The sequence below is a fragment of the Salvelinus fontinalis genome, unplaced genomic scaffold (genome assembly GCF_029448725.1).
Source record: "Salvelinus fontinalis isolate EN_2023a unplaced genomic scaffold, ASM2944872v1 scaffold_0403, whole genome shotgun sequence".
Lineage (NCBI taxonomy): Eukaryota > Metazoa > Chordata > Actinopteri > Salmoniformes > Salmonidae > Salvelinus > Salvelinus fontinalis.
The window spans coordinates 111,710-129,057 of NW_026600612.1; the positions used below are offsets into that span (position 1 = coordinate 111,710).

Below are 17,348 nucleotides of genomic sequence, written 5' to 3' on the forward strand. Positions count from 1 at the left end.
AATCCCTCGCTAACTAAAAAGGAGCTCAAACACATGAAACCATAACAACACATTGCTGTCAACGTCGTCTGAAACCAGACAGTCTCACACATCCCACATACAGTGAATGAGTGCTGCATCCTCACAATGCTACACACACACACACACACACACACACTACAGAGGACCTGGGCGAGTGAAGGAGCTCTACAGTTCTGCCGTCTTCAGAGAGCAGTAATGGCGTTGCCGACTGAACATTAGGTCGTAGGTTAGTGACAGGATGTGGGTTGGCATTAGCTTTGATCTCGCTCTGACATCAGGTCACTGTGACCCAAGCTGGCTCCATCTGCTCTGCCCCCTCTCTTACTGACACCCTGATGTCATCTACCTACTGCTACCGCTCTCTCTCTCTGAACGCAACCAGCCATCTAGTTAGGATACAGCCTCTTGTTGACATTTATGCTGCCACCGCTGTGTGTGGGCTGTGGGGAGGTAGAGAGAGTCTCAAGCTGGGAAGGCACTTTACAGGGCCTTCTAAAAAGCCCCGCTGGCCACCATCCACCCATCCATGCAAGGGAAATTGTTTGTCAAACCACAAAAGTGGTTTTGCTCAAAATACTGGTCTGTGGCGAACGTAGCTAAAAGAGTTAGCTTCAGTTATTGACGGACGGGCGGTGTTGGTTATTTTCCAGCATCAAATAGAATCAGTGATCAAAGAGAGAGGGACAAGAGATTCAGAGGTAGATGTCTGACCGGGTAGGGAGGGAAAGATGTGAGGAGAGAAAAGAGAGAAGGTGTATTAGTGGAAGGACCGCTCCCTTGTGGTGAGGTCAGAAAAGAAGTGTGTTTTTGTGGGTTGAGAAGTCAGCTGAACCCTGCAACTCCACCCTGGCACCACACACACACTCTCCCCCCCCTCCAGATTGCTATACCACATGTGGATGAAAGGGAGTGGGACGGAGGCCGCCTTTCCCAGGGATGGCTGACCCTGAGCCTCCCGGGCGAAGGAGAGGAGGTACTGTAGTGAGGGCTGCAGAGAGAGACAGAGCCTCTGTCGCTGTTTATTTACCTCCACTGCCCCCTTTTTATCCCAGGATCTGAGAGCCCAGCCCTCAGCCCCAGCGCCCCCTTCCCGTCCTGGGGAGCTTTTTCCTTCCCTCCCGGCCACAAGATGAAAAGCCCTGGCTTAGTCCTTCCTGTCTTGGGAAAAAGGCTGGGGGGCTGCGGGGGCGATAAAGGGGTGTGGTGGGTCAGGAGGGGGCATCAGGCCAGGGCTTCACAGTAGACCCACCCGACACCAACACACAAACGCCGGGATTCAGGAGCAACTTGACCCCTTCCCTGCCCCCTCTCCCTCTGCCCACCTCCCCTCCCCTCAGTTAGCACTCAGGAATGCCGGCTGGACTTCTTTGCAGGAAATTAAACGCTCCTCTGTTCCAGTGGAGGCCGGGTCCTGGCTCTGGCTCTCTCTCTCCTTGGCCCAGGGAGGGGATGGGAGGTGGGGGGAGCGATTGAGACCAACGGGGCCCAGCCTCTGGGTCTTTGAAGCGTGGGAGGTTAAGATAACTGGCACGGCTCGCGTCTCTCAATCGCCGCCTCCACCTTCCCGGGGCAAATCAAAGAGCCCGCAGCTGGGCCCGTCCCGCCTGCCTTCCACTACTCCTCCCCTTCTCCTTTCCCCCCTCCCTCCCCCTCCTTCCCTTCGCTGCAGCGGCGCTCTGGGATTTCTTTTGGTTCCAGGAAAAAGGAAAACACAACCGACAAATTACTGAAAATAAGCCAAATTCAGCGAGGTGCCTCCAACACAGGCAGGAGTGTAGACTTTACCATGGCAGAGGGAGAGAGGGAGGAGGAGGAGGAGGAAAAAGAGAAAGAAAGAGTTCTGGGAGAGAAAGGAGAGGAGGAAATGCCAAATCAGCTGACTGTTTGTTGCCATGTCTGTCTCGACCACAAAGTCAGCGACCTAGACAGACAATGTTCTTATTTTATGAAATATGGGTTCAGAGATCAACTCCAAATCACAGAAACCCAGGAATTTGTACATCCCGACTGAAATCTACTCCAAGATGGCATTCAAATCTGGAAATAAACCTGATTCTTGTCATTTTCTCTGCCAAATTTTCTAAATGGTCAGAATCAGGTTTTAACACAGCATTGGCTGGAGGGAAAGGTAAATGGTGGCTATTCATATCCAACCAGTGATTGAGACAATGCATTAAGTTCAGGAAAAAAAGTCAGACGACCAGAACAAAACAGAGATGGCCAAACTTTGCACTGACTGTGCTCCGTCTTGCTGAGATAATCACCTTGCTGTGAAGAGTTTAAACTATGCTTTTGTTTGGCGACACCCTCTCGGCTCAGGAAGTCTCACTTTCTCTATTAAATTGTGACACTGCCACAACCGGCAACCATCAGCTTGAGAAGGAAGAGGTAAAACGGAAGAAGAGAACTGATGTTATTAACAACTGGCTTCGTCCTGTCAGCACTTTCTCTGTCCGGGAGACAGAACATTACAAGGAAAACCTAGAATAGCTCTGGCTGTCATTTCTAACCTCCAACCAAAAGTCAGGGTGGTTTGGTGGGAGAAACGTTGTTGTTCTTGTCTGGGCTGGGAACACCGACAATGGTATTGTTGATAACGGTGGGATGTTTCGGGGGGGTTCAGTTAAAACAGAACGAGGGAGAGGGGGATGAGAAGAAAAGAGAAAGGGAAGTGGATAAAGGAGGTTTCTGTCTATACGAGGCTAGAGGAAGGGAGAGGGGAGGGTTTTTGATTGTGGGGAGAGGAACGGTAGGGGGTAAGGCTCCCGCCCACCGAGCCACCAAAAGCCCAAACCTCAGGCATGTGCTGGTGAGACTGAGGTAGAGTTGGGGGTCTGGGGGTAGGAGCCCTGTCTCCTTACCCCTCTACCCACATCTGATGCGCCGTCGCTGGGGGCCCGAGCTGCTGAAGTCTGGCCAAGCGCGGCGTAGTGTGGTGTGCCCCCGCAGTACTGCACAGCTACAAAGCTGGAGCTGGGGGCTGGAGGCCAGGGCGGCACTATCAAAGGGCTCGTACAATGACTGCTCCCTCTGCTGCGGCGCACTTCAAAGGAGCCCCACCGCCACTCAGACTCACCATCGGATGGGAGGGAGGGAGGGAAAAGAGGGGAGAACGGGGAGGAAAGACGGGACAGAGAGAGAAAGAGAGTAGGAGGAAAGAGAGGGAGAGAAACCCCCCTACAAGAGGAGCCACATTTTGTTCAGCAGAAGTAGAAGCTCAGCCACATCTCAAAACAGGGTTTCGTGTTTCTAAAGAATTAAATAGAGAAAGAAAAAACATCTTCCTGCGACCCCTCTCCCCTTCCCATCTCTCCCCTCTGTTACCTGCGGGCCTTTTATGATCCAGAGATAACGACTCCGAAGGGGGGACGTTTTACAAGGCAGCACACCCCCACCACCCCCTTAATCTGCAGAGTCTCAAGGAGCCACCGGGGAGAGACAGAGAAGGGGGGAGGGAAGGAGAGGAAGTAGAGAAGACATGACAAAACCCAGCAGGGCGGGAGAGGCTCTACCCTCATAGGGTCACTCCCTGCAGCTGGCCAGACCTCGGCACAATAGGCCAGTGACTCAACCAAAACAAACCCACAGACCCAGTCTAAACAGAAAGCCCCACTTTAGGTGATTCTCTGTGTCCTAAATGGCACGCATCACAAATGGCACCCTATTCCCTTTATAGTGCACTACTTTTGGCCAGGGCCCATAGGGCTCTGGTCAAAAGTAGTGCACTATAAAGGGAATAGGGTGCTATTGGGGATGCACAGCTCAGTCGCACACATGTAAACTAGAGGTCCCCAAGTGCCCCTAAGAAGTATCAAAGAGAGCCCTTTTCTCTGAAGGAGGAGAGGCAAGAGATTTCAGGGTCCAGGGTTTGACTAAAACCTGCGCGATAGACTCGGGCGGGCACACCTGCATAGTTTAGGCATTCCACTACAGCTGCTACACCCCTGGAAGGCCACAAGTGCTGAGGTTGTCTTTTTCTCCTTCACAGGGCTCTGCTGTGTGTGTGTGTGTGTGTGTGTGTGTGTGTGTGTGGTGTGTGTGTGTGTGTGTGTGTGTGTGTGTGTGGTGTGTGTGTGTGTGTGTGTGTGTGTGTGTGTGTGTGTGTGTGTGTGTGTGTGTGTGGTGTGTGTGTGTGCGAGCGAGCGCGAGAGGGGACATTTCCGTTTCTACTTCCTAACCCACAGTAACATTAGCCGGTGGCTGTCGCCCTAATTTATGCCAAGGCCACTCTTTTTTTCCCTTCTTTGTGAAGTCTAGTTTTAAAGAGGAGGCAGGAGATCCCTCTCCTCTACTCTGCTGAGTAGAGCAAGACCCTGAGTGTTTCACAGCCCCCCGAAACCATTCCAATTATCCCAGGTCACTAATAACGCTGTGGTGGTGGGGTGTGTGTGTGTCCTCCACTGTGGCCTTAAGGCAACCAGCACCAAATCAAACCAGCTCTGGAACTGAAGGTAAGACTCTGAACCCTGCCTGACTGCAGCCGGAGAGTGCGGCTAGCTGTTTGAGAGAGAGGGGGTGAAAGTGAGGAGAGAGAGGGGGAGAAAGTGAGGAGAGAGGGATGAGGGGCAGAGAGAGAGTGGAATGACAGTTGGGAGAAGGAGAACTCTCGAGCACAAGAGGAATTTTATTTTTTGCCCTCTCCCTCCCTCCCTCTTGCTCCCCCCCACACCCTCCCACCCCCACCCCTTGCTCATCAAAGCCTGACAGCTGACTTCTGCCTCCACACATCACAGGCAAACACACGGGGGGGGGGGGGGGGGGGGGGAGAGAGAGAGTACCACACTAGTTCACCAAAGACATTCAAACAGCCAAGATGAACCCCCCCCCAAAAAAACTAAATGCAAAACGTAGAGCTACAGATTTACTGACTCGCACGAAAAAACTGGGGAAATTCAAGTTAGCTCTCATAGAGCTATCCGGTTACCGGGTGGAAACAAAAGAGCACGTTCATAAGAGTTGGACTGAGATGACTCTGTCAGTTACAACACTGGGGAGTTTTTGTGAACCTTTGTGACTCATGGCACACGCTGTTCATCAGATTGAAAAGGTCACCTTAGTTAGTAGTCGTCTCCCTTTGTGACAAATGCGCAGTGGCTGAAAAGTAGACAGCCTTAAGGACATGTGTGTTTCCCCACCAGATACACATCTCCCTGTGAATCAGACAGGCTGAGTCAGACAATGAGACTAACAGAGAGAGAGAATGACAAGTGACAAGTTATGAGTGTCAGAACGAAAGAGTGTCAGAGAGAGAGGAAGAGAGAGAGAAAGTGTCAGAGTGAGGAAGAGAGAGAGAAAGAAAGTGTCAGAGAGAGAGGAAGAGAGAGAGAAAGAAAGTGTCAGAGAGAGAGGAAGAGAGAGAGGGAGGAAATACACCTTTCACAATGTCAAACTAATAGCTGGATTCCCAGAGAGCTGTTTAACTGCGAGGTAAGATAACCAGCTGTTTGCTGGGTCTGGTGTCCGACCCACTGGGGATAACAAACAATTCACTCCAAGAAATGAAACACTGTTGAACTGCTGCACTCATTGGTGTGGCCTTTTCAGCCAGACATTTAAAAAACACGGAGTTTGTATCGATCCTTAACCTCCTTTAAAAAGGTATTCTGATTAATCACACAGTGGTTGTATTGATCCTTACCCTCCTTTAAAAGGGTATTCTGATTAATCACACAGTGGTTGTATTGATCCTTACCCTCCTTTAAAAGGTATTCTGATTAATCACACAGTGGTTGTATTGATCCTTACCCTCCTTTAAAAGGTATTCTGATTAATCACACGGAGGTTGTATTGATCCTTACCCTCCTTTAAAAGGGTATTCTGATTAATCACACAGAGGTTGTATTGATCCTTACCCTCCTTTAAAAGGTATTCTGATTAATCACACAGAGGTTGTATTGATCCTTACCCTCCTTTAAAAGGTATTCTGATTAATCACACGGAGGTTGTATTGATCCTTACCCTCCTTTAAAAGGGTATTCTGATTAATCACACAGAGGTTGTATTGATCCTTACCCTCCTTTAAAAGGTATTCTGATTAATCACACAGAGGTTGTATTGATCCTTACCCTCCTTTAAAAGGTATTCTGATTAATCACACAGAGGTTGTATTGATCCTTACCCTCCTTTAAAAGGTATTCTGATTAATCACACGGAGGTTGTATTGATCCTTACCCTCCTTTAAAAGGTATTCTGATTAATCACACGGAGGTTGTATTGATCCTTACCCTCCTTTAAAAGGTATTCTGATTAATCACACAGTGGTTGTATTGATCCTTACCCTCCTTTAAAAGGTATTCTGATTAATCACACGGAGGTTGTATTGATCCTTACCCTCCTTTAAAAGGTATTCTGATTAATCACACGGAGGTTGTATTGATCCTTACCCTCCTTTAAAAGGTATTCTGATTAATCACACGGAGGTTGTATTGATCCTTACCCTCCTTTAAAAGGGTATTCTGATTAATCATGCCCTGCAAATGAATGTGCAAACAATATCAACAAAAATAAACAAGAACATCCGCCGTGTCCTTTCAGAGTGAATAGATAGACACACTCCATTACAAAACCATTGCAATCGAGGCGAGGGCGGATATAAAAAGAAATAGACAAATAAGTTCATTTAAAGACGTTCGCTGCCTGAAGTCTGCCGTGCCAAACGCTAACCTCAATCCAGGCTCTTTGGGATCTACATAAATTGAGGAGTCGTGGCAGTCCTCTCTGGTATTATGCATATGAGTTTAAGGTTGTCACAATGAATCAGCCGGGGTGTCCATCCTGCCTCGGATAGACACAGCTAATGATTGGATCACGGATAAAGTCTCTCCGCCTTTGAAAAGGGGAAGAGGCGAAGTGCGGCCGGCGAATAAGAGAAAACCGGTCCAATTTAGGTACGGAGGGGGGAGCCACCGGTCAAGAATCAAACAAGCAGAAAACCTTTGTCTGGTTCTGATTTCGTTGTAAGATTTGCCCGACAGAGAGAGAGAGAGAAATAGAGAGAGAAATAGAGAGAGAAATAGATTAAGAGAGAGAAAGAGATAGAGAGAGATGAGAGAGTGAGAGAGAGAGAAAGCAAGAAAGAGAGAGATAAAAGAGAGTGAGAGAAAGAGAGATAAAAGAGAGAGAAAGAGATAAAGAGAGAGAAAGAGAGAAAGCGAGAGATAAAAGAGAGAGAGAAAGAGATAAAGAGAGAGAGAGAGAAAGCGAGAAAGAGATAAAAGAGAGAAAGCGAGAAAGAGATAAAAGAGAGAGAGAGAGAGGATGCCATAAAAATGCAGACAGCAGGATGTTATAAGATTAACCTCAGAGAGAGAGAGAGAGAGAGAGAGAAATCTAATGGTAGAAAGGAGGGCATGCATTTATTTCACCCCGTTTAAAGCCTGATGACACTTTGGTCCAAAAGCTCTACATGTTTGTGTCTCTTACTAGCGCTGGTCACAACTTACCCAATGACAAACTGACGCTTTTCACAAAGAACAACCCCAAACAAATAAACCCCACAACATTTCACTGATTACGTAGTGCTTTATGTGTTATAGTGTTCGTACAGCACAGCAGGACCCTCCACACTTCACACCAAACCGACAACAAATCTCTATCAAACGATGTGATTTGACAGTATTCTAGTGGAGCGTAGTGTTTCATAGCTTTCCTGAGCCCAGATGTAGTCTGGAAGGTCTAGTCTCCATTCAGGGTCGGGTAGAACAGAAAACATGCAAACCATCTGGGCCGAGGCTGCATGCCTCCCAAATGGCACCCTATTCCATATAGTGCACTAGGTCCATAGGGGTATGGTAGTGCACTATGTAGGGAATAGGGTTCCATTTGGGACGGAACCTCCCACTCCTCCAGGAATATCTGCTGCTATGAAGAGGCCAGACTAGAAAAAGGTCTGTTCTGTAACATCTTTCGATCATGCATAGCATTTTGTCCATTTTCGTGATGGAGTTACGTCTAATAAGGGCATCAGCTTGGATTTAAGACAGGACTCATCAACAACAGTTTCTCAGCCATGCACTGCAACGTTCACACAGAGGAGTCAGATGGTCATCTCACTAGCCAGACACAAGACTGTCAATGGAGTGGCCAGGTCAATATACACCCAGAACACAATCACACACACACCCAGAACACAATCACACACACACCCAGAACACAATCACACACAGAACACAATCACACACACACCCAGAACACAATCACACACAGAACACAATCACACCCACACCCAGAACACAATCACACACACACCCAGAACACAATCACACCCAGAACACAATCACACCCACCCAGAACACAATCACACACAGAACACAATCACACCCACCCAGAACACAATCACACCCAGAACACAATCACACCCACACCCAGAACACAATCACACACACACCCAGAACACAATCACACACAGAACACAATCACACCCACACCCAGAACACAATCACACACACACCCAGAACACAATCACACCCAGAACACAATCACACACACCCAGAACACAATCACACACACCCAGAACACAATCACACACAGAACACAATCACACACACACACAGAACACAATCACACACACACACAGAACACAATCACACACACCCAGAACACAATCACACACACCCAGAACACAATCACACACAGAACACAAACACACACACACACAGAACACAATCACACCCAGAACACAATCACACACACACCCAGAACACAATCACACACACACACAGAACACAATCACACACACACCCAGAACACAATCACACACACCCAGAACACAATCACACCCAGAACACAATCACACCCATAACACAATCACACCCAGAACACAATCACACACACCCAGAACACAATCACACCCACCCAGAACACAATCACACCCAGAACACAATCACACACACACCCAGAACACAATCACACACACACAGAACACAATCACACACACACCCAGAACACAATCACACACACCCAGAACACAATCACACCCAGAACACAATCACACACACACCCAGAACACAATCACACACACACCCAGAACACAATCACACACACACCCAGAACACAATCACACACACACCCAGAACACAATCACACACACACAGAACACAATCACACACAGAACACAATCACACACACACACACACACACACACACACACACACACACACACACACACACACACACACACACACACACACACACACACACACACACACACACACACACACACACACACACACACACACACCTCACTCCTTGAAATTTAACACCATTGACACCACAGGAGGTTGGTGGCACCTTAATTGGGGAGGACGGCCTGGTGGTAATGGCTGGAGCAGAATAAGCAGAATGCTATCAAACACGTGGCTTGATGCCATTCCATTCGCTCCATTCCAGACCTTGTTATGAGCCGTCCTCCCCTCAGCAGCCTCCACTGAGTGACACAATGACCGGGGTGAGTGTAGGGTGGACCCTGTAGGATTAGTCTGTAAACAGTATACAAGGCTTGACACATACTACCAGACCAGACGGGCATGACTGGAGGGGGGGTCTTACCATTTCTGCTCAGATGTACGCCGTTTTCATTCTCTGGCCTGTACCTGCAGAAAATGGCATCTTTTAACATGTTTGTCTTCACATAAGGCATGTCCAGGTGAGGAAAAGAAAGCCAATTGGGTTAATGGAACGTCTCACCACAAACTAAAGCAGAAATTCAATCAATCTAATGTTTTTACAAAGCCCTTTTTACATCAGCAGATGTGCTATACAGAAACCCAGCCTTAAACCCCAAACAGCAAGCAATGCAGATGTAGAAGCCACTTGATAATAGGTATGGAAATGGTAATATAGCACACGGTCTACATTATAGCTGGACCGATAGTGATTCGATTTTGAAATATATCTTTTTCCCCCAATAGGTTCCTACACAACAGTGCAGTGTTTACATAGAGCGTTAAACTAAGAGCACAGTGGCAGAAACATACAGCAGGTAAACCAATAGAGTGCAAAGCCCAGCGAGTAGTTAAGAAGCCAACCAGCATTTACAGACTAATCCCAAAGTAGGTGGAGTGGAGCTGGGGGTGAGAGAGAGGGGGATGGATGGAGAAAGGAGAGAGGGAGGGAGTACAAAGGAGAGGTGCAGGTTGAGTGACACTGGTACCTGCATGGTGGTTCTGAAAGCCCACTCTAGTGAGGGCGGAGGGGTCGAATGGAGTTCTATGGGGGTCTGGAGAGGGAGGAGGAGGAGAGGGGTGGTTATGGGTGGATGGGGCTGAAACCTTTCATGCATAATCCAGGTGAAACTACCCACATGGTCAAAGTGGGGCCTCTTGGTTGGTTATTTCTAGGGAAATGCAGCTTCCCCAATACTGTGTGACAAGCATGGCACAACACCTGGCTATGATTATCTCAGCATTACAGGGGCCTGTTTCACAGTGACAAGACCTTTTATTGCTTGTGGTGCATGTAAGTGTTAAAATGACTTAGGCTAGTGTGAGAGACGAACACAAAAGAGACTGCATGGAGAGTTTGTAAAGGACAAACTGAACACTCATCACCTCATAGAACTACAGTCGAGAGGAAAAAGGGAGAGGGGGAAAAGACAGGGAGAGAAAGAGAGGGAGAGAAAGAGAGGAAAAGAGATGGAGAGAAAGAGAGGAAAAGAGAGGGAGAGAATTAGAGGGAGAGAAAGAGAGGAAAAGAGGGAGAGAGAGTGAGGAAAAGAGGGGAAAAAAGAGAGGGAGAAAAAGAGAGGCAAAGAGAGAGAGAGAAAGAGAGGAAAAGAGAGGGAGAGAACGAGAGGGAGAGGAAAATAGGGAGAAAAAAGAAGGGCGCGAGAGGGAGGAAAAGAGAGGGAAAGAGAGAGGGAGACACAGAGAGGGAGAGAAAGAGAGGGAGGAAAAGAAAGAGAAAGAGGGAGAGAAAGAGAGGGAGAGACAGAGGGAGGAAAAGAGAGAGAAAGAGGGAGAGAAAGGCAGGGAGATAAATGGTTGAGGGAGAGGGAGGAAAAGAGAGAGGGAGAGAAAGAGAGGGAAGAAAAGAGAGGGAGAGAAAGAGAGAGAGGGGAGAGAGGGAGAGAAAGATAGGAAGAGAAAGAGAGGGAGAAAGAGAGAGAGGGAGAAAGGGAAAAAGAGAGGAAGAGAGGGAGGAAAAGGGGGAGAGGTTGGTTACCTGCAGCCGGTTCCTGGATCTTCTCCCTCTTCCGCTTCTTCTTCTTTCCCTAGAAAATATAGAGGTGAACGCTTAAAGTGTGGCTCCAGCACTCACCCTCACTCCACCACGCTTAGTCCTGCTGCCGTTTGCCCTGTTCACTCATCCCCCGCCGGGCAGCCAACCAGCACTCCTCGCTCTCTGGGCCTGCAGCCAATCACCACGCTGGGATTGGTCAGAGGGGCTGACCATCTCTACTCCCTGCCTATGAGAGCTGGCTGTCTCCATCCTCTCCACACCTGACTTCAGAATAGTGTGCTCTCTAACAAACATAGACATGTTTGGTAGGATCCATTCCAGAATGTTAGGTTTTGAACCCCACCCTTGCCTACCAATCGGAACAAGTAGAAAACGCGTCTGTCCTCTCCTCGCCTGTATCAGTGTGTGCTCTCTAACAACCTATAATGAACAAAACGTCCATCACCATTCTTATATAAAGACTTAAAGTGTAGCAGCAGCAGCGTATGTAGTCTTTTTCAGTCTCCTAACACCAAACATCAATATGTAATTAAAACATAAACATGTGGCTATATATTACTTGGGAGAGCTGGTCCTCGACTGATTACCATGGAGAGCATCAGTCAACCCCCCTCCAGCGTGCGCTGATCACTGAGCTCCACTGTGAGTAAGTGTGTGTGGATTTATAGCTTATACCCAAATCCCCCAGGGAGGGGGACTATAGGTGGAGATAGCAGCAGAACAGTCATTCTAGTCAAATATGAGCAGCACTTTGGTTTCCTGCTGCAAAGTCTACTAATCCACTTATTTATGATGCGCTAATCTGGGTTCCTCTCACACCGCTGTGGCAGACAGAGAGAGGAGAGAGGGAGGGAGTGGGGGAGGGGGGGCAGGTGATGTGTACAGTAGTCTATGACAGTGAGGATGTGTGTGTGTGTGTGTGTTTCTGTGTGTGTTTCTGTGTGTGTGTGTGTGTGTGTGTGTGTGTGTGTGTGTGTGTGTGTGTGTGTGTGTGTGTGTGTGTGTGTGTGTGTGTGTGTGTGTGTGTGTGTGTGTGTGTGTGTGTGTGTGTGTGAGTGTGGTACAGTACTATGAAGGGCTTAGTTTATGTCGGAGGGGTGCTTGGTGTTAAGTGTCTATGAGACTCATAAGCTGTGTTCGAATACCCATAAAAACATACAGCATACTACATACTTAATGAATATGTATATACTACAGTATAGGGCAGAGCCCTATACTACTATACTACTAGTTCATTTTAGTATACCGTAAACGAGCGGTGTGCTTTCAGTTGAGCGTACTAGCGCTTCGCCTGTCTACCGGAAGTTGGCGCTGTTGCTATGCAACCTCTTGCTAGCTTGTTAGCATAACAAATGACTAGCTAGACATCTTAGGATGTGTGTGGAGTGCCAGAGAGCGCTCTGGGCGTTCGTAAACTCAGAGCTTTGTCAGATTGTCCGTTCGTTAATTCACGTTCGTTTCGCACTCTGAGTGTTCAGATCTCACACTGGACTCTCTGGCCGAGGAGTAGGGTTGATCAGAGTGTTCTGACCTCACAACGGCAGTCAAGCACCCAAGCTATCTGGCTAACCTGCTAGCTACTTCCAGACAAAAATGAGAGAACAGCTCACTCTGACCATTTTACTCCCCCTAGCAGAGCTGGTTAGGCTGTTTTCATGTTATCCAGAGCGTTGGTGACTAACTGTACTGCTGACAACAATTTAATTATGCTTTTTTTGCCGACAACGTTTACTGACACCGGCCATATTCAACGGGTGTTGAGCGTTCATAAATTCATCATTTATTCTACACTCTGGCACACTCAGACGAGAGTGCTCTGAAATCGGAATAGATAGCCAGTCCATTGAGAACGCACACCAACTATACCACTTAGCTAAGCTAAGAATGCTGTGAATAAGTTGGGTAGTACCCAATAAGTTGGGTAGTTGATTAGATAGCATATAGTTCATATACTGGCAAGTTCAACAATGTATTAGTAGCCAACTAACGTTAGGTAGCTAGCTAACATACCGGTACATACTGCTGTAATGATATGCTATGCGGTTCGTAAGGACAGCGTAGCTAACAAATTGTCAGCCAACATAACGTGCAACATGACTTATTTGAAAAGTCATTACTTTATTACATTGCTCAACATTTTCTTAACATTTGTCTTATTTAGTTAAAGCAACGAATATGTATCCGCTCTCGTCAGACTTCGGCATATTAACCGCCATTTTCTTCAAATCTGAAAATGTTGTGAAGCCACGCCTATTTTCTGAAGAATTTCATTATGGGTCCTAAAAGCACAGAAATAGTTTCCACTGCTTTCGTATTTTGGTGAATTTAGTACGACATCCGGGATACTAACCTCCATACTATGACCAATAAGCATACTACATACTCAATTTACATCACAATAGTACGGTTAGTATAAGTATTCGAAAGCAGGTATACGGTAGTAGAGGCCATCAGACACCATGAGGTCATCCTCTACTTCCTGCCTTATTGCTTTAGCCTATCAGATCAGTCCTTTCAGATCTGTCAACACCAATGGGGTCAGGGCAAAAGACTAAAGTCTGTACTGCAATGTATTGTCCTGCTCTATGCCGTCCTGTCCTCTACTCCCTGTCCTGCAGTGTTTCCCCCAGCGTGGTGTGGTGGCGGCGGGGCGGCCGAGGCAGAAGGTGAGAGGTGCTGATCGGGGCTGTCCAGAGAGAAGGCAGATGAACACTACAAAGAGCCCCTGTGGTGGTGGAGTGAAAGTGAGTGCTGGAGCCACACTTTTTAACAACGGCAGGCGCTAGCATACAGTCACATACACACACACGGAACAGTCTCACACACACATATATGGAACAGACACACACACCTAGATGAACATGACATATTACTAACATAACTGGTGCCCTGACACACACACACACACACACCTCTTGTTGCTGTGCCATCTGAAATCACACAGTAATCTACTCATCACTAAGTGTCTACGCTCTTGGTAGGGGCATCAACTCTGTTTACATATCCAAGGCTTCCATGTTGATACGGAACATCAAAGACTGGCAGCACCATCACAGGCCACTATTCTCAGAGTCGCATAATACTGAGTCTGTTACTAGAATCCTTTATGGTGGTAATAATAGCATGGAAGTAGAGTGCTATGAATTACACATTAGGCTGTAGCATAGCAGCTAAAAATGGACACCATTATCATGGAAAAGGCTAATGTTTATTAGAATGTTGTAGCTACTGTTCTGCTACTAGCTACTGTTCTGAAATTCATAAACAACATATAGCCTACATCAAAACTGAACAGGCCTGGGTTCAAAGAGCATTTTAAATCTTTTAAATACTTTAGCGGTGCTTGATCAACCTTGCCTGGATAAATATGACCAATGGAATAGCCCCAAAAGTGCAAACCCTGCTCATCTGGCACTCCAGGCAGACTCAAACACTCAAAAGTAATTGAAAGATTTCAAATACTAGTTGAACCCCGGTCAGAAAAATACAATCCCAGTTGACAAAATCACACACACAACACACCTCTCCGCTGCCAATCCGTTTCTATATGATACTTACATAATTATCTCTGGCGGACCATCCTGGGTAGAGCTGCATGTGGAGCTGCCGTTCCTTGCGGGCTAATTCGTAATACTTAGCTTGCTCTTCTCTGGATAAAGCATGCCACTGATTCAGTACGAGGAGAGGGAAAAGGAAAAACAGCACACAGTCAATTACTGGTCTGCACTTTCAAGTTCCCTCCAAAGATCCCTCCAAAGTTCCCTCCAAAGATCCCTCCAAAGTTCCCTCCAAAGTTCCCTCCAAAGACACGGGTGCTAGTGTTTTGCTACAGAAAAAAATCCTTTACAAAAATGTACAAACGTTTGGTAAAAAGAAATAGGGAATATATATTTTTTTAAAGGGGGCGAACATGATGAAGAGATTAGCATATGGGCAAGAGAGAGAAAGAGAGAGAAAAAAAAATACTTTGATTTCATATCAAAACACTGGTTCCAATTTAGCGGCGCTTTTGCTTCAAACTATGTCAGCGGGCAATTACCGAACACAGGCCGCAAACAGAGCTTTGCTGTGGCTGGCTGGCCCAAACACCAGGGCTTTCTGTTAAGGCTTTAAACACGTTCTATCGGTCTCTTTCTCATTCACTTTCTTTCTTCTACTCCCAGTCTCAAAAGGAACACATTTTGTCATTTCCAAACCACACTATTATTATCTACGGTAAGTTTTAAGAAAAATAACATTTGGTTGAATGTCCGCCAGTCAGTCAGGTCGAAAGTGGATCTGTCTGATGAGGGGAAGTAACAGGTTAGGACAAGGAGAATGGTCATCGTGATTAGTCCCTTGAAGGACCTTGATGTAGAAGAGTTGAAGGAACATCTCAAACATAGAAAGAGAATCCAGAGAAAGCAACCTCTAGCCAGTCCATCCATTATGACATCATTTGTATTTTGTATTTATTAGGGATCCTCATTAGCTGTTGCCAAGGCAGCAGCTACTCTTCCTGGGGTCCAAACACACTAAGGCCCTTACGTTACATACGAAACAAAAGATAAAACAGTACATCGTATAACATTATTACACTCTCTCCATGATTTGCATGGGGAGGCCCGTTCTATGGATTCTATTTCTATGATCTGGAAGCCCTCTAGCTGAACGAGAGATGCTGTCAGGTGGTTATGGTTAACACAAGAACACAAATGGTGTCTTATGGCCGTTTCCCTCGCACACATCATCACATTGTCACGGTTTCAGACCCTTGATTACAGAACAGGGGGTGGTTAACCGTTCTCCACCCCAGTCAGGGTGATCTATCCTGGGTTCTCACATACGTACCCTCCGCCCCAGGATCTGGTTGATGGCGGCGCTCTCTTTGAGCGTGCACTCTGCCACCACGTTGGCCCTCATCTCCTTCATGTACAGCATGAAGGCATTCAGCGGCTTCTTGATGTGGGGTCTCTTGGGCTCCTGCTCCTTCCTCTGATCCTGGTGCTGAGGCTTCCTGGCAAAACAATTGGCGAGAAAAGAACAAGGGAGCGAGGTAAAGAAGAAGAAGGGAACGGAGGCGGTACTAAAAAAAAGAGAGGGGGACGGAGGAGGGAGGGTTGCGACGGAGAAACTGGGCGCCTCCGGAGTGTGAGAACAAACGGCAAGGGGTCTGTTTCGCCTCAGCCAATTGGGAGCGAGGGTGTGTGCGTGCGAGGCGTTGCCACCAAGCCAGGAGTCTTTAATCATGTACAGTCATACAGTCTTGGAGCTTTCAAGCGGAGAGAGAGATTACTTCACCAGTAATGGCAACTAAACCTTCTCCCCCAGCACACACACTGCCAATCGCTTAGTAGTCCCAGCGCCACAGTACCTTGATGTGTGTCTGTGTGTGGTGTGTGTGTCTCTGTCTCTGTGTGTGTGTCTCTGTGTGTGTGTGTGTGTGTGTGTGTGTGTGTGTGTGTGTGTGTGTGTGTGTGTGTGTGTGTGTGTGTGTGTGTGTGTGTGTGTGTGTGTGTGTGTGTGTGTGTGTGTGTGTGTGTGTGCTCTCTGTTGGTATGCATGTTGTGATGCCAGGGGCCAAATGAAGCGTGGTGGGGCCCTTATCAGCTCTGTGAGGCCCTTGTTGCTTATCTCCTCACATCAAGGTGATAGGAGAGAAGGGAGGCTGGACTGCTGTGTTGTTGGGACATGTGGTTGAGTGGCCAAATACCTGGAAGTATCCTGAACTCAATGTGCTGCTAATACCATGAGGAGTAGAATAGTGAGGTGTGTTTTGGTAGGAATGTGTGTTTTCAGCGTACCAGTAGAGAGGGACATATGATGGGTTGTTTGAGCCCCCACACTCTACTCACGGCTGGCCCTGTGTGAAGTGGACCCAGACAGGGCCACTGTTTGGGGGACTCACATGTGCATCAGGTCGTTGTCGTGCTGGGGCTCGTGTTTGACCTGGGCGTTGACGATGGCCGGGTGGGGGATCCCTGTGGCGTGGGGGCCGGGGGGACCCGGGACCATGTGGTGGGAGAACCTGGAACAAGAACCCATGCATTAACTTTAGGAACTCGTCCTCTCTCTCTCCCCAACATACTCACACTAAGTGAAATAAGAGTTAAAAGATGTTCAAAGAAAACACAGGAGAGAGGTTTGAGAAAAGTACAGTCGGGAAGCAT

At 47.5% G+C, this 17,348-nt stretch overlaps 1 protein-coding gene across 14 annotated transcripts in view; it reads right to left on the reverse strand.

Annotated features, from left to right (window-relative positions):
- LOC129845919 (lymphoid enhancer-binding factor 1-like) overlaps positions 1 to 17,348 on the reverse strand; it is a 64,625-nt gene that overhangs the window by 1,724 nt on the left and 45,553 nt on the right. For 2 of the 14 annotated variants that reach the window (XM_055913869.1, XM_055913863.1), the window contains exons 6-11: positions 17,087 to 17,206; positions 16,030 to 16,195; positions 14,758 to 14,865; positions 11,182 to 11,230; positions 10,172 to 10,237; positions 9,568 to 9,611 (exon numbers count right to left, since the gene is read on the reverse strand). In XM_055913869.1, the coding sequence (XP_055769844.1) occupies positions 9,577 to 9,611; positions 10,172 to 10,237; positions 11,182 to 11,230; positions 14,758 to 14,865; positions 16,030 to 16,195; positions 17,087 to 17,206 (544 nt within the window). In that variant the 3' untranslated portion in view covers positions 9,568 to 9,576. Of the gene's footprint in view, positions 1 to 9,567; positions 9,612 to 10,171; positions 10,238 to 11,181; positions 11,231 to 14,757; positions 14,866 to 16,029; positions 16,205 to 17,086; positions 17,207 to 17,348 lie in introns of all 14 variants that reach the window. The other 12 variants (XM_055913868.1, XM_055913860.1, XM_055913864.1 and 9 more) reach the window with 11 other exon arrangements.